Genomic DNA, 23468 nt, shown 5'->3' on the forward strand with positions numbered 1-23468 from the left:
ATCTAAATCATTATCCTTTGCCTCTCATCTATTATGTCTGCAATTCGGGATTGGAAGGGGGTAAAATAAATATAGTTTGGAAATCTGACAAGTTACTTTGCCTCCATCAGTCAAATAAGAAAGGAGAAAGCCAGCGTGAGAGTTGGAAAAACCCACCAAGAAATCGATCCTGTAGTGTTTCCCACAGTATGTGTTCACCCTGTTTTGTCCCCTGCAGAAACAGGCATTATAACCCAACTAATTCTGGCTACTGTTGTGAAGTAATGACTGTTCCAATGCCACCTGCCTGTGAGCTGTTGGCCAGACTCCCCTCTGGGGTTTTTTCATTATGGCCAGGCCACCTGGGGTTAGCTGCCTGGCTCCCCTTATGACATGCTTCACAGTTTATAGGATTAGGAAAAGATAGTTGGATAAATGGACTGGCATAAAGCCTGACAGAGCAGTGGTCCTTCACACAAATTGGCCAGAATTAGGCACATTAAAGAAAAATCAGATGGCTGGTAAGGCTGAGGGGTGCATAAACAGGAAAAACAACTAAGAACTGGGCAATATACAAGTTAGGTGTGGACAGAAAAGCATTTTTGATCGGTTAGATAACGCTTCTGTTCGTTCTCTACGGTCTTGCATAGTTGCATCATAAATGGCCCATGGTAAATACTGTACCCACATAAGGACACTGCTTGTTTATGGAGACAAATTGGGCACTGAACAAAGGGGATGGAAGGGCAAGCTGCTCTACATGAGAGTGATTGGAGCTAGGCTTGTGCTTCCACGAGGGAGTGCTGTGGAACTAATTCTAAAGTGGGGCTCACAGCAAGACAGCTATTCATAGGCAGCGGGGGTGCACAACGAAAGGCCAGGTGCCAGCGTTTCCATCTGCTTCTTATCGTCCTTAGACTGACCTCCGCTGACAATGGGAGCCGGGCAGCCTGTCCAGGGCGCAGGAGTTTGCCAACGATGACCCGGTCCCAAGGAGAGTGCCGCGGCGATGCCATCCACTCCATGCCTGGCATCTCATTTCTGGGTTATTTCTCATCCACGCTGTTTGTTTGGGAGACAATGCATAATGGGAGGGTGCATTTTTGCATTTAACCCTGATGAATTATTTACTAGAGCTTAAAACCAATCATGTACACCCACTGTGGACTGTGTTTTGCGCCGAACAAACGGGGCACAATGTCCTGAGGGATACCCGCAACAGATGGGAGCAGAAATAAAAGCCATCAGTTGGGCTCCTCAGGTGTGTCTACTCTCCACTGTGCAGATTGTGTACATACAGTAATCTCCCTTCTGCACTGTGAGTATGACATGTTGTTGATGGCGACACGCCAGGTTTTCACTTGGTTCATAAGACACCACACATGACAGGGAATCTCCCACGAACATTATAGTGACAAGTCCCTGTGCCACTGAGGCAAGATGACACCTACTGAGAGTGTGAAAATAAGCATGAAGATGTTTTGTTCTCTACCTTGAGTTTAGAGTTATGATCCACAGCTGGAGAGTTGTCATGCTTGGGTGGAAGAATCAGTTCCCACTTGCCAAATTCTTTCTTCGTGTAGCGGTGGGAGAATTTGTCCCAGCCATCTATAGGAGAAACAGACAGCATTTACACACATCACTCTAATTGGTTTGCAATGTGGACACAAACATGAATTCTAATAAGCTGCAGCTGGAATAAAGAAAGTTGCATACAGTGGAAAGAAAATGTATATCTGTCTTTTTTTTGGATCTCTTTGGCTTCTTTTGCCATGAACTGGTCACAGACCTGTAGGAGTAGCTGGATTTTCTTCACATTAAATTATCTGATTCCTGGATTTTTAAATGAACAAGTTTGAAAAACATGTCACAATTTTGTATGTGTCATTTGTTCCAGTGTAAAGAATTCGTTTTCAGTCTCAAATTGTTTATTTGTATAACATTAGAAGTCTTAGGAAGCTAAAAATGCATCATATTAGAGGTTAGCTTTTTTGGGAAAAAATACATTTTTTCAAATGATTGGGGAAAGTAAAAACAAGGCAAAAAGATAGTACTGTGCAAAAGTCTTGAACAACTTTACACACACACACACACACACACACACACACACACACACACACACACACACACACACACACACACACACACACACACACTGAGCCAGCCTTTCTTGGAATCTTTTTCTTGTAATTTTTATTCTTCAGTCCCAAAACGTTGATGGGTATTTAGTTTTTTTTTTAACTTAACATTTAACTATGAATCATTCAGGCCTTTTCTTTTTAAAGCACCAAACTCAACTAAAGGGATGAACAAGCATTGTGTCTGCAGACAACTTAGCAAAGAGCCAAATTTAAATATATCTTTAGACACTTTGATACTAGCTGCCTGTCTTGAAAAGACATCAGTTGTTGTGATTTCTTTAGGTGAATCTTTGAAAAACTCCAAAGATACCACAGTTTGACGTGCATAAAACAGAATTTTCGCACCAACATGGTGATTTCCAAAGAGCTGTTAGCTGTAAACATGGCATCTCTCTGGGTGGTTGCCTTGTGTCACGTTAAAAAAATATGAGCAAACAAGATGCACTTCATTTCTTGCACTCCATTTGTCTTGACAATACTTTTTAAAGATATAAAGCATTTCAGGATTAACTTAAAAGAAAGGCAGACGTGAAATATAAGAGGAGATCAGAGGTTAAATGGAACATGTTTGGATGCAAACTATAATGCGAATCCCCATACAACAGTATAATTTCCTAAGTGTCACCAATACCAACAAAGGCAGCAGAATGTAGAGCATAGTTTTAAAGATAAAAGGCCTTTTATGAAAGTTTGACCTTATTTGAGCCTGAAGAAGAGGTTAGAGGTCCAAAGTAATGTGACATTAAGAATTCCAACATGTCATAGTTTCACATATAGCATTATTATCACTTTTACCTCAAGATCATTCTATTGACCTTGAGGACAGGTCAAACGTCAAATGTGACACATTTAATCTGTATACGGTACTTTGCATTGGTTGATAACGCATACCATTATTTGTAAGACTCATAGTTTCTAATTATAAGGTTATAAGCTTTATTCAACCAATAAATCGTTCAAAAATTTTCAGGCCCTCCTGTTTACAGACAGAAAAAAAATGACACCCACACATGCACATACAACCAAAAACAAGAAAAGCAGAGGGCAACACAAGAAGTGGCAGGCCTAAAATCCTATCTATGACTGGTGAGCAATATCTGAAAGTCATGTCCTTACAAAATAGGATAAAACACAGCAAAGACCTGACACAAAAAACCAGAGAGATGCAAGTGGCCTTTCAACTGATCCATCATCACAAATAGTCTCAGTGGAAGAGTGGCTGTCAAGAAGCCATTCTTAGGGAAACCCAGAGAAGAGGCTGAAGTGGGACAAATTACACAAGAACTGGACTTGACTGGAAATGTGAACTTTTTGGTTCAAATTGTGGTCAATGAACAATGACACCACACACACAGGCAACACGAAAGTGGAGCCGAACAGAGACACCAACAGACATGAGATGGCCTCAACTACTGAAGCAGTGTGGGATCCTCTTGATGGAGAACAGAACAAAAGGAAGCCAACATCCAAAGAAGGAGCTGGTGTAGTGAGTTCCTGAAGACTCCTTAAAGAAATGACAAGAAAGCTTGCCTAAGAAAGCTCAGCCTGTGCTGAAGAATAAAAGTGGTCAAACCAAATATTGATTTTCAAGCTTGTTAGAATTGTACGACCTCTGGTTTTGCATTACATACTAAATTTCCATGTATATTTGCATAATATTTCAATAATCTGCTGTACCCATTTCCCCTTTTCCTTAAAAATGTGAAGAAATGAGGGGTGGCTCTTTGGGATGGTATTGCAATTTGAGTACTGGACACTTCAGTAGCCAAATAGTAAACATACTGTACACACATATCAAATTATTTTCGCTGCATGTTATACCGCTATCTCGCTTCCATTTTGCTTGTGGTCTTTTTAAAATTATTATTGTTATTATCGCTTTTGTGAAAACAGCGTCTTATAGCAGACTTTTCATTCTACAGAAGAAAGACACTGAAAATCCATGTGTCCTATATGTCTGTGCTTTATTTAACCACTAGGAGGCACAATGAGAAATTTTAGTCAGACCACAGGGTGTTTCATTAATTTTAATAGTAAATATAACAATTAGCAGTTTCAGTCTTCCTTATTACTGCAGTGTGTTGCCACTTTGCCTTGTGCTAACAACAGCTTGTAGTTGTAGTCATCACTGTGGCTTTTGTTCCATTTCAATATCCCCCCCTGTGGTCCAAACACCACTTTATTTCTCTGACTTGTACAATCTGTCTTTGCACAATTTATCCCCCCCCACTCCCACCCCGCCCTCCAAACTCTCTTACATAATTCCTCGTTGTGCTTTTTTTTCCCTCCTCCCTCCCTTTTTTGTTTTGTTTTTTTTCCCCAGCACTGTTCTCCAGTATCTTGTGACTTTTGCGACACCGAGTAAAAGCAGCAGGCTCAGTCATCTAAAAGAAAAACTGATAAAACACCACTTCACTGCTCACTGAATTTTATCTCTGAGACAACAACAAAAAGGCATATTCATAATGTGCCGATTCCACACTCACAACTGCCACTGACTGAGGAACACATTAGGACACAAAACATTTATTGAAAAGTGACCACCTCGGCATGTCATTTTAGGATGTTTTATTCTGTAAACCCACATCTTCTTGTTATTCATGAGCAATAACAGTTGCAGGATAGAGAACAAATCAAAAGAGATGCTCGAGAAGTGACCGGATACTGCAGCAACACTTTCCACAGGGAGGCCAAGTCATATTTTTTTAACAATTTATTTATCTCGCTTTTCTTAAACTCCTCTGAAAAAAAACAAAACAAAAAAAAACAGTGCATTATGCACCCAACCTGCACCATATTCATGACTAGGGCTACTGGGGTGTTTCCACATTTACTATGAAACTGAAATCAAATAATATAACTGAGCCGTGTCAAAATGTAATCTCTCACAGAATTGAATGTTGGAATTGGGCTGCTGCCCAAGGTCCTGGGAAGATAATTAAAGAAGGAAACGGAACAGAGGAACTATGGAAAGAGGGGGTGGCAGAGACAGAACTAAGTAGTAGAGCAGGGCGATATGACCAAAAATATTTATCGCGATATACATTTGAAAATTTGTGATAATGATATAACTGACGATATAATTGACACTAGACAAAATACTTTACAACTCCACAATTATATTCGTTAAAAAAAAAAAAAAACATCAATGTATTTTCACTTAAACAAGCAGCTGTTTTTTTTCTGCATTAAAGTTGTATAAAAACGTAACAGTGCGAATGTAAATTCCTTGCTGACAGTTTAACCAAAAGGCATTTCCAGTGGAAATTGGCCGACACATCCTCAGCATAACCATGTACAGGGAGTGCAGAATTATTAGGCAAATGAGTATTTTGTCCACATCATCCTCTTCATGCATGTTGTCTTACTCCAAGCTGTATAGGCTCGAAAGCCTACTACCAATTAAGCATATTAGGTGATATGCGTCTCTGTAATGAGAAGGGGTGTGGTCTAATGACTGGACTGATGAAATGAGAGTGAGTCTTGATGGGCCCGTGGCTGGATTGGTAAAGGGCAGAGAGCTCCAGTCCGACTCAGACGCCAGCAAGGTGGAGGTGGAGTACTGGTTTGGGCTGGTATCATCAAAGATGAGCTTGTGGGGCCTTTCCGGGTTGAGGATTGAGTCAAACTCAACTCCCAGTCCTACTGCCAGTTTCTGGAAGACACCTTCTTCAAGCAGTGGTACAGGAAGAAGTCTGCATCCTTCAAGAAAAACATGATTTTTATGCAGGACAATGCTCCATCACACACATCCAAGTACTCCACAGCGTGGCTGGCAAGAAAGGGTATAAAAGAAGAAAAACTAATGACATGGCCTCCTTGTTCACCTGATCTGAACCCCATTGAGAACCTGTGGTCCATCATCAAATGTGAGATTTACAAGGAGGGAAAACAGTACACCTCTCTGAACAGTGTCTGGGAGGCTGTGGTTGCTGCTGCACGCAATGTTGATGGTGAACAGATCAAAACACTGACAGAATCCATGGATGGCAGGCTTTTGAGTGTCCTTGCAAAGAAAGGTGGCTATATTGGTCGCTGATTTGTTTTTGTTTTTGAATGTCAGAAGTGTATATTTGTGAATGTGGAGATGTTATATTGGTGTCACTGGTAAAAATAAATAATTGAAATGGGTATATATTTGTTTTTTGTTAAGTTGCCTAATAATTATGCACAGTAATAGTCACCTGCACACACAGATATCCCCCTAAAATAGCTAAAACTTAAAACAAACTAAAAACTACTTCCAAAAACATTCAGCTTTGATATTAATGAGTTATTTGGGTTCATTGAGAACATGGTTGTTGTTCAATAATAAAATTATTCCTCAAAAATACAACTTGCCTAATAATTCTGCACTCCCTGTATAATATCCACAAAACTTAAAAAGAGGTTATACACACTAGGGCTGCCACAAACGATTATTTTGATAGTCGACTAGTCACCGATTATTTATGCGATTAGTCGACTAATCAGATCATCATCCACTGGACGTAAAACTACAGCTTATTGCACCAGCAGCATCTGCTCTTATATAACTATCATTAGCTTACAGCTTTAAGCTTTTAAGGTGCTAACTAAAAATAAAGACAAGATGATAGTTTATTAAATTTTAATGAAATTTGCAGATTGTTTCGGTGAAGTTTAATAAACTCCTTGCTATCTAAAATATAACAGGACAACGGAGTATATTCTCCAGCATCTCACACTTCTGATAATCAGCTGTCTGCTTGACGTTTATTCAGCTGTGTAAAAACTATAACTTAAATCTCAGACAAACCGATTTACTCAGGAACAAATAAAATACAAAAAAAAAAAAAAAAAGCCAAACAACAACATTTTTAATTTATCTAAGTGACTCATATATTTAACCTGAGTAGCGAAAGACGGCGGTGGGTTTGAAAACAATTTGCCGGGAGTCCGGTGTTCTCACCGCGCTAGTGACCTAGCCCCCGGCTAGCTATCGAGCTAGTGGGTAACAGACGTCTCCGAAAACGTCGGAGCGCTTTTGAAAATATGTTAAACGTTTATTTTGTGACCCAGAAAGAATAATAAGAGTAATATTAAAACTAACTAGCTGCCGCCATTGTTGGAAACTAAGCTGGGCCGCGCTATGAATTCTGGGACACAGCTGCTTCTTCTTCTTCTTCTTCTTCTTCGGGGTTTAACGGCAGCTGGCATCCTTGTACATGCAGTGCTGCCATCTTCTGTTTCAGTCCGTTATTACACTCTTAAATCCTGCTACTTATTCCTGCGTCTTTTGGGATCTTACAAAGCTTCAAACGACGCGTCGACTATTAAATCAGTCGTCGACGATTTTGATAGTCGACGTAATCGTGACTAGTCGACAAATCGTGGCAGCCCTAATACACACACACAATAAGGTAATATTACGTTGAAGCACAGTACGTATCACTCTGCGAGGCTCCTGCCTACGATAGCCGTAATGCTCCGACAATCCATCAAGCGGTGCGGCTTCGTAGCTTAGCAAAGTCGTACTAAAACATTTGACAGATTTTCGAGCGCCGTGTACCACATAAAATCGTTTCAAGGTCAGTAAACACAACCAGAATTCATACATAAGGCACACGGGATTATAAGGGGCACTGTCGATTTTCAGAAAAATCAAAGGATTGATTGGGGGAGAGACAGGGACCAATAATAATAATATTACTAATAATAAAAATAATGGTTGTGAAAAACACTTGAGAGACGAGAGCTTGTCTCAGTCAATCATCTTAAGGATGATACAACGAAACAATGTTGCTCTATTTTCTCACTACATCCATTAACTAAAAATAAAATCCGAAAGTCCATTAAATTACTTCCAAAGTTGGGACCAGAGGGAATAGAGATTTCAGTGCAAACACAGAGGTTGCACTCTCAACAACTTTGCAAGCGATGATGAAATAACTAGCTGCTAAAATATTAACAAACACTCCCAACATTCAAAAGCTACCCTTCAGTATGCAAGTTTATCCTGTGTAATCAATATCTTCCACATTTCCAACTCCCATGTCGGCTGTTCAAAAGTGATGATACTGTTGAAACACGGCACACTGTGTTTTCTTAATTTCTTGCCCTTTTGTGTTCAGGAGCGCAAAAATGTCAAATTTTTTATTTAATGCACTATGGAGACATGCAACCTTTCGCTCTGCACTGAAATCTCTTCTCTTTTGGGGGGAGGGGGTGTCAAACTGTTTATGCAGCTTCAAATTAATTTGCATTTTCTGTATTTTAATGTTATTTAGAAAATGATTGCTACTGTAGAAATTTACCAGCTTCACCTATGTTTTTTATTTTAAGGATAATGAGGATTTCTGCTGGGAGTAAAGCAGATTCCCCAGCACACATGAAGCACTGAAAAAGAAATAGCATTAAAGTGACAGTGACAACTTTCCACCTTAAGGGTGTCCACATCCACATTGTGTCAAGAATTATACACAGCAAGAAAGTTCACTAAGCTTAAAGGAAACAAACTCGGATATCACATGCACAGCACCCTGGTGTCACAGACAGAACAGACGGTTCTTCTCAAGCTACTTACTGAAGTCGCCTGTAAGGAAGAGGGCTTCTGCAGCTGGAGCCCATTCTTTAAAATACAGGCTGTTGTCAGGCCTTCGCTGCACACCGAAGGTATTATAACTGCGTGTGAACTGGTCAAAGCCTCCCTCAGCCTCTTCCAGCAGGAAAAGTTGCTTCTGTAGCAACTCATACCTTCAAAGCACAGAGAACACATAAAAACATGCATGAATGAAAGTCCTCCAGTTAATGTACCATTTGATGATTATATCTGATATTATACAGTATATTATGCTGAATAGATTTCAGGAATTCTGCACAGAATAACTTGCAACTGATTTTTCCTCCCATTGCATCAAGCTGTCTCCTCTGCTTCTACTTCAGCGGGCATGTTCCCTTTTTTTCTCCACACTAACTTTCTCTGGATCGAATCAGCTGTGGATTTATAATAAATCTGAGGTTAATTCTTTAAAAACGTACCCATTTATCTCATTTGGGTTTTCTTTTAAAAGATTTTTCATTTTTATTAATGTTTAATCTCTGTAAGTGGAAGAATTACCGTTGTGTAACTTTTAAAATATGCAATAAAATCATTCTTGCGAAATTCATCACTGTGCAGTTATTATTTTTTATTTAACTGTGTATTCGTGTATATATTTATCTAATTATTTTTTTAGCTAGCTGTGTAACTGTGCACTAACCATGAGTAGCTCTCCTAATTTCTGCTAATTGTATTTTGAAAGGTACCATACAAAGGCTTTCTATTTCATTCTAGTGTCATAATTTACATATAAATAAAAACAAAACAAACAGAATATCATATATTATTTTATAAACATTTTCCAAGTTATATAAAGTAAAAGATCATTTGAAATTACATTGATTCAATTATTTACTTGTAAGTAGAGCAACACAAGAGCAAGGGCATGTAAACACACACAAAACAAATCATCGCTAAGCACCAAATTATAAAATCAAAATCATACATAATTTCCTTAGGGATTGATAAAGTGTTCTGATTCTGATTCAGGTATGAGAAAATGAAGTCCCTCTGCTGTACTCTGTCGATGTTCAAAAATTCTTCTAAAAACAATCACAGTCAGAAGGTTTCACCATTCATTTGTGTTGTTCTATGCTAGATCATACATCATAACTGTTAAAACATTCTCTTATGCACTTCATGCATGTATCGATATGCATATGAAAGTCGTCCATAGAAGATATATTTGGGGGAGGGACCCAAAAAACAAGCACATTCAGCGGCTCATAATATTTCTGTGCTCACAAGGTTCCAAGGTCTACCCTCAGGATGCAAACCTGCCTCATAGCATCAAGAATGTGTGACTACAGACATATCCTGAGAGATAAACCTGTCCGTTACCTTCAACTGCAAAGGACAGACTAACTACTTTGCAATTTATCTCACTTGAGTTCCAGCAGCCAAGCCGGTGTCCATATCAGATCCCCTCCCGGTAAAGAAAGCCTCTTGCAACCAGCAGAGTTAAGTGCACTCCCTCCAATATAGCCCTGAAGCCAAGCTCAGACTGGCCTATGAATGCCCTGGGGCTAGTGATGATGGGCTGAAGTAACAGCGCCATTTCTCAGCAGCTGCTCCCTGTGTTGAGCATAGTGGGTACAGACAGTGGTTGCCAAATGTAAACCTTTTAAGTCCAACGAACGCTGCCACATGCTTCCTTTGCCATTTTGTCACAGTTTCAAGAATATACTGAGAAAATGGACAAAGGATGGATTCACACTGTGGCAGTGCTTCAGTGCCACAGTATTAGAAGGCATGAAAGTCATGTCTGTTATCATTACTAATGGGTTCAAGGAGGTTGGAGCAGAGGGACTCAAGAGCCAAAATCCAGTAGTGTATGAATGCAGTCATCTTTTACATTGGTTCTACTTCAGATAAAAGATAGTGAGTTTGGTTGGATGGGTTAAAGGTACAGCAAAAACAAATGTTACTCTTATCAAATATAAATCAAACACATGCAGTATATCTCTCCTTTCCGCCCTGTGCATTTATCTAAAAATTGAGTTTGGATTAAGTTGTTAACTCTCCTCACCTCAATCCTCACACTGGCTTTATATTTCCATAAATATCCAAATGTTTTACATTAGTTGCAAATTCTACAGATTACTACAGTACTGGACTGCACATGGTATCCATAGTCAAAATTTGTCTGCGAAACATTCTACCATCTCCACCCACTTTTCTTCACTGTTAGCCATGAAGTCCTGAAGCTAGCAGATCAGAATCATGACTGCAAAACTAGCGGTCTCCCCACAACTTCTCTCTTCCTTCTTACATTCCCTGAAAACTAGATTATTTGTCAGACAATGAAAATATGTGTGTATTTTATATTTTCAATTGTAGTCAGATGTTTAACCTCCTAGGACCTGGCGTCCACATATGTGGACATCACATTTTGGGTTATTTAGACCAAAATACTCAATCTTGCTCTACAAGGGCCTGATATCCACTTACGAGGACATTATACTGCAACTGTTCTATCGAAATTTTAAATGAATATCTCATATGTGGCTCTCATTTTTCTTAGAAACAAAAATTAGGTTAAAAAAAAAAAAAAAAAAAATCGGGTAGTTCTTCGTTTTTACATTCATCAGGTCCCAATATGCCCAAATATCACAGAGAAATTAAAAATGCATGCCAAGGAAGAGTTCGGGTCTTAGGAGGTTAAAAAATATAATCATTATGCAATGTGATATATCTTATTAGTACTTGATCTCTTTGCATATTAAGAGCCATGAACCCAAATAATGCCGTTCTTAGCCCTTTGACCACAGTGGAAAGAAGCTGTACACTGTTAATATGCCCAAACTAACAAATTCTATATAATATTTAGTGAAGCTTAAAGTATGATATGAAAGAACACTGTTTACTAATCCACTCCTTTTACATAATGCTGGGGTCCATTATCAATACCAAAATATTGATTATGGACTAAGAGAGATGAGACAGACCTCTGGTACATGGCTGAATTTTATAACAGGCTTCTCTATAGTGCAAAGCAATATTTCAGTTTCCGAGAGATACACCGCTGCTCATTTTGAGGTAGCAAACCACTAGAGACACTACTAATCCCTGTTGCTTGAAATTACAAAAGTGTTTTGTCCCGTCTCCCATTCAGTGGTAATAGAGCAGTGGGAGATTATAGATGTGAAGAACAGATTTCTGTCCTGGATCTCTTATCTTTTGGTTTAGATAACTTCTCTATCTACAAAGATATTGGAAAAGAAAAATATCCTGTGGCACAATTGAGAGATCACACTTACTGCAACACCACTTCATACAACAAAATTCTCATCCCCGTGTCAGATAACTGACAGTTTTAGACAGAAAACACATTTTCACTTAAAATATCAAGTTGGCCAAATATTCCTTAAAGGCTATAAGTTTGGTTTAAACTGCAAAGACAGAATATTCATTCATCAATGTTTGTTTAGAAAGTAACTATGTTGTTGCTATGTACAACTGCATAAGGACACCATAAGAATGATGTTATTTTTGTACAAGATGAGCAAATATGGATTAATTTAGAATATATGATATATGCATATCTGTGGGATATACATGGTTTAATTAACAGCAGGCATCTGTACCTAGTAGTCTTGTAGTAGTCTTCATTGGCTTTATTAAATTGCCTGCAACTTTAGAGTACTAACTGGTCACAACCAAAGTGAGTTCTAGGTATTAATCCATAACTTCATCAATCATCCATACCTAATAATGACTCCGGACACAAAGAAAAGATCAGTCAGAACCTTATGTTTAATACATTTCTGTAAATCAAATGTAATGTTTTAGAGTTATGTTCTCACTCTCACTGTCTTGGGAGGTGGTACTGACATAATGTTGCTGACAATCAGTTGACTTGGATGGTGATCACAGCCCTCCAGGGTCTTCTAGGCTACAAAAGCTTGTCAAAATAAACAGCCAAGCTTTTACTTAAATCCCATGTGGTGTCAAGTCCTCTTGGTTTATGTTTTGGTAGTTTCTATTCAATACTAAAAATCTGCATTTTCCTTTTCAGGCTTTTTTTTAAACATTATTGTGCACATGGGTGTTTTACACTTTATTGGTAATTACCCCAAGTACCAAAGTACAGCAACCGACGCCAATAAACACTTAATAGTATCATTAATTAAATAAGGTCTCGCTACACATGGACAGAACTTTGTGCTTATGAAGTCATAAATTAGTAAAACTACTGTATGGCATTAATTTTATGTGTCCCTCAAATACACTGAGGTACCACTTCCTTTATGCAAGGCTGTGATTTCAAACAGTAAAAATAAAGTAAAAATATTTGCTCTTTTTCTCAACGTTACATGCTGAGACCATGAGGACAAGAGGGAAAACGTAGACCTTTGGATAAAGCTCTGCTGAAAGCAAGACCAAAGTCCAGAAGGCACAAAAGGAAGCTAATGAGCTGGCAACAGCTCTATTGAAAATCAGAGTTAGGGTTTAGCAGGTGCTTGAGAAGGTAAGCCAGAAAAGAGCTCACCATTGAGAAATCTGAGGCTCAAATATCGTCCAAGAAAGCAGACCAGCTGGAGACACTCTCCTGAATACGAGAAATGGGGCTCAGAAACAGCTGGAAAAACTTGACTTCAACTCTGAAGCACACAGAGAAGCAGTGGAGAATCGATCATCTCCAGTGGGAGAAGATCTTCCCTCCTCTGGGCCACAAAAGAAACAAACTCTGCAGGAGACTGAAGTGGAGTGGGCAAAAAAAGCAGAGCAGCATGACGTCGAGATTGGATAATCCGAAGACAAAAAGACCATAAAGAAAAGTTGAATAGTCAAGCTCTTCCCATGCCCAGCAGCAGGAATGGATGCCAACTAGAATTTCTCTCTTGGGAGCTGGGCAGGAGGGTCTCTTTGGAGATTTTGTCACATTTATATTAAGTTACAAAACTTGGGCTTGGTTGAAAACCTTTTTCAAGGAGCTGTTGTTCATCTTAACACACTTATACTTTACCATGGCACCTTTCTTTTGATTCTAGTGTCAAACGCCATTTTTTCAGTGCAACTGTACAATGACAGTTAATTTTGAAATTAAGAAAATGAACCAAGTTCAAAGAAATATCTTAGCAGTTAAAGTAAGTAAGAAATTAATAAAGCATTTAAACAAGACAGCTTAAAACAACATGCTTTGGTAGTAGGGTTTTTCTTGCCTTGGAAAACGCACTACGGTGAGCACAATCAGTACGTTTTACTTTATCTGACAGAAATCAACACAGTTTCACAGTGCTCACAGTGACAATGCTAATTTGTTAATGTTACAAGGTCTAATGTCGACCACACAACCATCTATTTTTGTGTTTTGTTGTGCTAATGAGCAGTTAACTCAAAGTACATGTGAGGGTCACCTTCACTTGATTAGACATTGCACAAACCTTTATCTTGCCTCAAAGCTCTAATTATAAAAGCATAACAATGCAGAATTTTCTTTCTGGTGTTGACCAGAAACATAATAATGATAACCAGCAGACTTTACCTAGTCTTCATTATATATATCAAATTGGACTTATGGAATGTCCTTAATGAATCTACTAACTACAATAATTGGATTATAATTGGAATCATGTGTTCATGTAGTTTCATGGCTGAGCCTGATTGTGCGTGTAGAAAAATTCTGAAACTAAGGATAAATTATTTGTTCTCCTCTCTTCTCTCTGTCTCCCCAATCATGATGGAGTAGATGGAAATAGTTCTCTGAATCATCTGTTAAAGAGCCTGATGGCCAAAGTGAAGGCCTCGGCGATGTGCATTTGTCACTACATCTCATGACAGAGCAGAATCGTGATTCTTCCATTGCCTCCTCGTATGACCTTGCTGTGCCCGAGGACGAGGTTGCAAAAAAAGCATCTGATTATTTTTGTAAATATGGCATCACTGCTGGACACTGCTGTCTGTGTCCATGCAAGAATGAATGAATGGAACATTATACTGTAGCTCAGGTCATGTTCAGATTACTGAAGACAGTCATCTTCGCATTTCTGGCACGAAGGAAGTGGTTCAGGAGTTGCTTGGCTTGAATCCAGTATGCGTGTGCGGCCTCTCAAACTGCTACAAAGAACCACAAAGTATTCTTAATCACGTCGTTGCTGTTCTGAACTTCACCAGGTGCGCAAGTTGGGAAAGAAAAATGTGTCTACAGCACAGATGATGATGAAAGGTTGGACTGACAAAAAAAAAAAGCGCCAAAGCCAGACAATTTGAAACAGCAGATAAAGTGTCAGTTTTCTTGCCCAATTCTTTTCCAGTCTGCATGGGTGTTACAGCAGGCCCTATGCTGTGAACGGATTTAGATTATCACCACATCGGATTAGCTGTGTTGAAGCAGACAATGTCACGTGAATAAGTTAAAAGCATATCATTACCGAGAGAAGACTGTGTCTGATTCAAACTCTTGTCAAAAATAGTAAAGCTGCCTTGATGTTGTCCTCTGCTGCACTTTTGCTGTGTCGTAATCGGGTGTTGACATTTCCTTTGCTGCAACCATGTAGTTTTCCTGCATTTCTGGACTTTAGTAGTGAGGAGGTGGACTGCTTGAAACTTGTAGTACACATCCGATCAAATCCCAGTGAATACAGGTGTCTTTAGATCAGACAGTGAATCATTAACCATGTTTAATTTATTATTATCATTATTTTTAGATTTTTGTTGTGTGTTTGTTTCCCTGAGGTAAGTTTTACCCTCTCAAAAGAGATAATAGCTACTGTAACTAAAATACGGGTCAATCCTTTAAAGAGGGTTGGTGAAGATGCATGCATGAGGCCGCCTACAGGGAGGAGATGGATCGTCTGGCTGAGTGGTGCAACAGAAACAACCTGCTGCTTAACACCGAGAAGACCAAGGAGCTCATCGTGGACTACAGGAGGAATGCTGACCCACATCCACCCATCCACATTAAGGGGACGGCTGTGGAGCGTGTGAGCAGCTTCAAGTTCCTGGGAGTCCACATCTCCGAGGATCTCACCTGGATGACCAACTGCGCCAAGCTGGTCAAGAAGGCTCACCAGCGCCTCTTCTTCTTGAGGACTCTGAGGAAGAACCACCTGTCCTCAGACATCCTGGTGAACTTCTATCGTTGCACCATCGAGAGCATCCTGACCAACTGTATAACAGTCTGGTATGGGAACTGCTCTGCCTCGGACCGGAAGGCGTTGCAGAGGGTCGTGAAAACTGCCCAGCGCATCGCCGGAGCACCACTTCCTGCCATAAAAGACATCTACAGGAAGCGGTGTCTGAAAAGGGCTGGGAAAATCATCAAAGACCCCAGTCACCCATCACATGGACTCTTCACCCTCCTGCCCTCTTGGAGGCGCTACAGGAGCCTCCGGACTAAGACCACCAGGTACCGGAACAGCTTCTTCCCCACAGCTGTCAGACTCCTGAACTCTGCCTCCTGACATCTGACCCACGTTAACACACGGACTGAACATACACACACCCACAATGGACAACTGTACCCTCAAACACACAATAATAACATGGACTGAACCACCACTCACAACCACTAGCACTTTATATAGCCTCTGTAGAAACTATCTACACCCTCACTTATCTTAACTGCACTACTGTATAGCTCTGTGTAAATAATCATTCTGTACATTCAATAATTTTTAATCCTACAACCGTTTACAACTTGCATAGTTCCCATTTCTGTATAGCTGTACATTTCAGATTCTGTAGTTATTTATTTCATATTCTGTAGTTTTTCATATTTATATCCTGTTCATAGCCTGTACATAGCTTGTACTCACTACAGCCTGTACATACTTATAGTTATAGAATATTCACAACATACTTCATACCGTGTACATTATAACATACCATAATAGACCCATTTCTGTAATATACTTACATATCTATACTATTGCTAATATATATTGTAATATATCTATATCACTAAAGCACTTCTGGATGGATGCAAACTGCATTTTGTTGCCCTGTACCTGTGCATGTGCAATGACAATAAAGTTGAATTCTAATTCTAATTCTAAGAAGGACTAATCATGTATCAGTTCAGTTCTTTATTTTCTGATGTGACAACCCAAACTCATATCTGCAACATGACATTCATGCCGGACACACTCCTCCTGCATGAATGTCACAGCATTCATCTCGTCTCCTGGCTGATAACTCTGAGTGGGTGTGGCTGTTTCTGTATAGGTGGCCAGTTGTGTCACAAAAGTTAAACTGTTACCCTCGTCCTTAAAATGGAAGAACATGCAGACAGTGTTGAATTGGCTTTGCAGCTTTTGTGACCAGGCCAGACATCCTGAAAGTCTATTCCATGCGCAAGTGACTCCCAAAGTGAGGTATATCTACATTTGTGAAACAAAATGCTTTCATGCAGTATACAGTCATGCCCTTTCATGTGTTCCAAACACCTGCCACATTTCAAAGAATGAGCAACACATTTTTGGCATGAATGCAAAGCGTACCTAAAATGATACTGTTATGTACCTAATGTTGTAGAATAAGCACGCTGGGTGGCTGAGGGCTGACGGCTGGTTGAGTCAAGCAACAGTGGTACATCTTAGAAAAATAAACACAAAAGGCAATCAAGAGGTTTCTAGTGGCCTCCTCCAAGAGTAAGATTTAGTCCTTTTTGGAGGATGGTAGCTCTAACTGAAGTTTCTTTAAGAACTTCTGTTGCTGCTCCACTCACTCATTCCTCTGTTTGAGAGCATTAAAGCCCTCCTGAGTTGCACACCCATGTGTGCTGTGCCATTATTTTCACTGGCATTCTGGTGCAGTCCTGTTGCAAGATCGCACTGATGAGGTGATACACCACTGAAAAGTAGGTTGGTAATAATGCGTTGGATGTTGTTTTTACAGTCCTCTAATGCTGAAGACAGAAGAAAAGATAAGAGTCTTAGTGGTGTTGAATAATGGTTAATGCAACCCTGTAATTCAACACTTAAGGCTGAAGAAGTTCCACACGCCTCAATTAACTGGCACATTTAAGAAGTGGGAAGACACCTCTCCTGCGCTAGCAATGGATTTTGCTTAAGCTGCCTTTTATTAATTTTGTTTATTAATTATTAGTTCAGATGGGAATTATGGACAGTCTTGCTTTCAGTCTAGATTTCATTAGTTTTGCTTTTTGTTATTAATTTAGGGGTAAAGTCTAACCCTAACAGTCCAATGCATTGCTGGTTCAAGGTCTTCCCTTTTGTCCCCCCCCCCCCCCCCGAGCTGGTGCTTCCATCTTCTTTATTTGCGTTTGATTTTTGCAAGTAAATATTTTTTGTCTGATTAAAAATTCTCTGCAGCAACTTTGTGGCATCTCATGTGTCGTGTTCCTTTAAGCCATGGATTCGGGGACTATAAAAGTGGTGTTATTTTGATATCTTAACCAAATCAAAGTCCCAGTTTAATATTTTCCGTCTGATTACAAAGCACGTCTTGAAATTCTCTCCACAGATGAGCTGAACTCTGCACCCTTTTCACACACTCACTGTTATACAATTGGACATCTAAATTTAGAGTGAGTGTTAAGGTCTGTTGTGTTGTGTATGACTGATGGTGACAGCTGAAGCACAGAAGTGTCAAGAAAGTCTGCAATAGCCTGGAGAAAGACAAGAATAAGCTTTTCTGCTTTTTATCTTCGCTCACATAAAAAAGGGGCTTCCATACAGGCCAGGAGCAAGGTGACTTTCAACTAATGTCATTAACGTTCTTCTAGTGAAGCATTAATGGGGCTAAAGAGAGACCTGAACATTTGCTCAGAAGTTGATTGATGAAAGCAAAATTCCTCTGTTTAACTCACATCTTTGTCGACCCTCAGGCAAAGACAATAAATGCTTCCGAAGCCACTTTCAAAGAAGGTACATAAAACATCAATTTAATTTAAAACAACAGGCAGTGTTCCAAATCTTCTCTAGCCTTTCTTCTAATAATTCTTATTAACCAACCAAGTGTGCATGTTATCCCCTTTTCCAGCTTTAACTCCTCCTTTACATTTCCCCCAGTCAGAGCATCTGCATTCATAGTCATCCCTTCAAAGTCAATAATTAGCTTTTCTGTAAATATATTACATCACCATCACAAGCAGAAAACTGAGAATTATTCCCAATACTCCCTACTTTCATTTGATCCAATTTAAGAGATGCATAGGGCCCAGAGCTGCAAAATCCTAGCAGCACTTCCTACAGACTTGCGCAACAGGAAGAGTAAATAATGAACGATATCAACACGGCACTGCTCACTGGGGCTGTAACCTGCGTGCAATATCAACGGCTGTTTTCACAATCAATCTGAAACTAGCATCCTGATAAAATGAGAGCTGCCTGCAACCACAGAATAACTAATTAGAATGGCAGACCTGCAAAATCTACTGGAGTCATTTCAACTGTGCACAGTATCTGTCTTGAACCACAGTTCAACAAACCACAGCCTGAGCAGCCTTGAGCAATGACATCACAGTGAAATCTAAAGCATCAGCCTCTGTGGTCATAGGTCTCTTTCTGATAAGCCAGCTAAATTCTTAGTACTGGGACACAGCGTGACACCACAGCCTGAGAAAGCTCCTGATTTCTGTGCCTGCGTTCATGATACGGTGTTTGGACTCTGGGCCTTAGAACACCAGGGGCTTATCAAGAATTAACCTTCACACAGCAGCGATCCTATATGTAAAATAATTTATGTGCAACTTTCATCAGCGGGACAGGTGTTTGAGACACGTCTAGGGCTCGGTGAAGCCTAAAAATCCCAAGCTGTGTCTGAGATGGAGCTGACACGCTCATCTCTCTGCAAGGCTAGAGCCCTGCTTACATGCTTGAAATACAAAGCAGGCGGTCCCTTACCTGCCACATTAGAAACCAGATTTGACATGGTAATGAAAATTGATAAAACTATATAGCCCCTAAGCAGAGTTTTAAAGCTTAGTTTCAGGCTCTGACCCTGCGGTGAGCAGAAATGATAGCAATCTGAGCTGTAGATCATCATCACCATTTGGCAACAAGTTAAAAAAAGAACATAAGCATGACTCCCCCCCACCCACCGTTTTTAAATGACTGAAATGAGCCTGATGCCGTCACACCTATAAAACAGTTCATGCTATGATCATCATTGTGTAATATTCTCTCATTCTGCAGGGCTTTATTGTTTTAACAAAATCCATCCCTTCTTTGAAATCTAGTCGGATTATCAGGTTAAAAACACTTGAAAAATAAGAAGGACATTTAAGTAGCAAGCAGAAAGATTGCACAATTTATTGACTTACAGTGTCTATTTACTGTTGGAGGTTCATGTACATGAGGTCAGTGCATGTACCAATGAAGGACAAGGTTTTGTTTCCCCCTTTCCCCCACACGCCATCAGACTGTTTAACTCCTCTCTGGAGGGGAGAGGGAGGGGAAACAGGAGGACAAAGGAGGGAACAACTAAGCTGTAGTGCCTCTTCACCTCACTGTGCAATACCTTTTGTGCAATACTTTTGTAAATAGTCAACGGTGCAATAGACTCAATACTTGAAATGTGCAATTCACTTGTATTTTTATTTTTATTCCTATTTATTCTATTTATCCCCTTCGTATATTTTATTTATATTGTCTCTGTATTTATATATATGTGTGTGTGTATAACTCTGTAACTTCTGTCGGTGCTGTGCTTTTTTGGAAATCGAATTTCCCAGAGGAACCCACCCGAGGGATTAATAAAGTTCTATCTTATCTTATCTTATCTTTTACCATCTCGTGTAAAGTGCTCCAGAAATGCAAGCTTCTATTCTTTTTAACTGAGGTTTGTTTTAATTGTCACAATAAGCAAACAGTCGTTCTATAAATCCCTGTAATTTTCACTGTGTTCCCTTTCCCTTGGGTGATAAAAGTGACAGAATAAACAAAACTAGCAGTCTCTAATTAGAAAAGAAAAATGACATTAATTAGCTGAACTTTAACTTGAGCTAATTAAAGTTGAACAAATTAATCTGTTTTGGGATTTGTCAAAACTTTCCACTGATTTTTTTTTTTTTTTTGTTAAATCATAAGCATATGACTCAGTGTGGCCTGGTCATAAAACTCTAGGAGTCTTCTTCTTTGTGCATTTCAAGTAACATGATCTAAACTGCTACTGAATTCATTAACCCACTCACACTTTATACATTTACAAATACCACGCACACACACACAAAGGCGAGTTCTGAAGTCGTGCATTCATACTTATATATGTCCGGAGTTCAAGTCTAAGCTGGAGAAGAACATCATGCAACATAGCATAACCTAGTCCACTTTGCATGAAGGGTAACTCGTATTGTAGAACCTTTAACCTTGATAAACAAACCACTAGCTGCAGCAGCATCTTTTCTAGCCACAAGCCTCCTACGTTGCAGAGCTACTAAAGGTGGGATACTAAGACGGAGAAAGAAAAAAAAAACCCACTGTTATGAAGAGCAAGGCCAACAGAAAGAAAAAGATGCCCTGAAGATGCTGGACCCACTAAACAACAAGCACGCATCTGACAGCATCACCTCAGGAAGCAACGTGGATGTCAGCTGACTGAGAAATACGTGCCTGCTCTCGAAGTATCACGCACAGGAAGTTAGGAGACGACTTGCCCTTCATCAGCAACTTGTCATGTAAAACGACGAGTTTCTGGTAGCGGTTCATTATTTTTGCATAAGCCGAACACCTCTTACCTCCTATGAACGCGTTTTATTCGGCTGACTGGGAGGAGAAAAGGGGGGCGGGGGTGTAAAGCTACTGCGCACGGGTGGGAAACGTAGCTCTATACGACCTCTATTCGCTTGAAGTGTCAAACCTGAAGACGAGGTTGTGTTGTAAACAACGGTTTTTTTCTAGTGTGTGTATGTTTTTAATTCAAGACACGAATGCCACTGCGAGCGTGGGTCTTGCTCGCTTGCCTGGGGACTGGTTTTGGCGACAAGCTGTTTACAAAACCGCCGTTTGAGCCGTGCTTTACCTCCTCCTGAAGTCCTTTTCGTACGGTTTGAGGTAGGGATCCATTTGGAGAAGGCAGCTGAACTCAGGAATTGTAACATTATCTCCCAGGTCTGCCATGGTTTCTCCAGACCAAGCCAATCGAGCACCGACTACTGCTAGCCGACCGGACGGACTGACAGCTAAAGAACAGAGAGCAGGCATGCACTGTGCGCGAGGCTTTAGTATCCGGAGACAACAGCGAATCAGGGTGCCGCATGCCAAGCCCGTCCCATCACAACGTGCTGTGTTCCAGCAGGTCAGAGAGGAGACAGCTAAACTGTGCAGTGCTGTAGTGTAACTTTAAGGTAACAGCACAGGAAGCATCTGGCGCGTCAGAAGAAAATGAGGATGTTGTATACACATGAGCAGCTTTGTAGGCTGTGGGTTTGCCTGAGTTTGTGGCTCAAAAGAAATTTCATCTGCACAGAAATCGGATTTAACACAGATGTTGAAACATGTGGTAGTCAATTGTTGGATTCACTGTTAGCCTAGAATTACTGTTACTTGGCTGATAGTATCCTGACATGTAGCCCACTGGCTGTACTTTTATCCTCACTAAATGTGGACATTTATTGTCATAAATGATCTTTCCAGAGGCTGCCACTGGCATCTATAACTAACAGGAATTGGCCAACAACTGTGTATTTGAAACAGGTTTAGCAGTCAGCTCCCAGTAACTCCTGTCTACAAGCTGTTGCAGGCAAATGTCACATTTTCCTTCACTCTCATTATCGTCCAAGTCTGTCTCGAGAATTACTGGCTAATATGATAAATATGTTTTTGTAGAGCAGCCACCAGGCTGCAATTTTTCATGAAAAATAAATTGTTTTTGTCTGTGTGTTTGTTTAATTTGCTAGCCACATTAATTTCCCACAGTGTACAGTCCTGTCTCATTTTGGACACTTAGTGAGTCTTTCACTTAAAACAGGAAAACATAAATTTCACAGATGTATCCCAATTATGCTCACTGCCTTTTTATGTCTCGAAAGAAACAAACTCTTTTGATTTGAACACTCCCTTGACTTAATCTTGCAGTTCACAAAGGATATTTTAAGTCCGTCTACTGGTAATGTCTGACAATAAAATCCACTTGTTCTTTGTTATGTCCAAGTCTTTAATGTGGGGTGCAATGAACAGCTCTCTCGGGGCCACTACTGGAGTTTTAGGCCATTTTTAGTTTTTTGTGATATGTGTTTTTTCTTTCATTATGAAAATAATTTCTTAGTGACATGTATCAGTGAAATGCAGTATTATTTCACAATTAAACAGGATTTCCCTCAATTTTTGGATGCTTTGTAAATTAAAATGCTGTGCAGTGAGCCGTGCTTATAAAAACGCAGATGAAAATGCATTGCTGTGTGAAAACTTTTTTCTGTACATAACTTCATAGTAAAAGTGCAGCTTTGCATATATATATAAGTGACCTGCCAATCTTCAGTATGCGCTTCTGCATTTCATTTAAAGAGAAATGAAAGCACATAAGCATTAGTGTATGTGAGGTGGTGGTTGAGGAGAATGTTAGGTGTTGCTGAACTCCATTGTAATGCAGTGAATGTATGCTTTTCTACAGATTCAGTATCTACTTCACCTGCACTTACTCCTGTTTTGAAGCTATCTTTCTAAAATGCAGAGCTCACACTGTTTTGATCTAATTGTGGCCTCAATAAGTTTTAGCCCAAGCTACTTCACTGAAGTGGCAGAACTAAGTTGAACTCAAGAAGGATAACCTTGCAATAATTTAGATTAAATCCCTGTTGGAAAAGGCTGATAAATATGCACGCCGACTGAAGAAATGGCACAGGTCTTGAAAGCGTTGTCCTTGTCACAAAATAAAACTGTCCC

The 23468-nt window shown here is 39.8% G+C and overlaps 1 protein-coding gene across 1 annotated transcript in view; it reads right to left on the reverse strand.

The window, feature by feature from the left end:
- The window catches only part of gbe1b (glucan (1,4-alpha-), branching enzyme 1b), a 102839-nt gene extending 79914 nt beyond the window's left edge, over positions 1-22925 (reverse strand). The window contains exons 1-3 of the mRNA XM_082502524.1: positions 21607-22925; positions 8665-8834; positions 1472-1587 (exon numbers count right to left, since the gene is read on the reverse strand). Of these exons, the coding sequence (XP_082358650.1) occupies positions 1472-1587; positions 8665-8834; positions 21607-21788 (468 nt within the window). The 5' untranslated portion in view covers positions 21789-22925. The remainder of the gene's footprint in view (positions 1-1471; positions 1588-8664; positions 8835-21606) is intronic.
- Between the last annotated feature and the right edge of the window lie 543 nt (positions 22926-23468).

The sequence above is a fragment of the Aulonocara stuartgranti genome, assembly GCF_965226115.1.
Source record: "Aulonocara stuartgranti genome assembly, chromosome: 14".
NCBI classification, from domain to species: Eukaryota; Metazoa; Chordata; class Actinopteri; order Cichliformes; family Cichlidae; genus Aulonocara; species Aulonocara stuartgranti.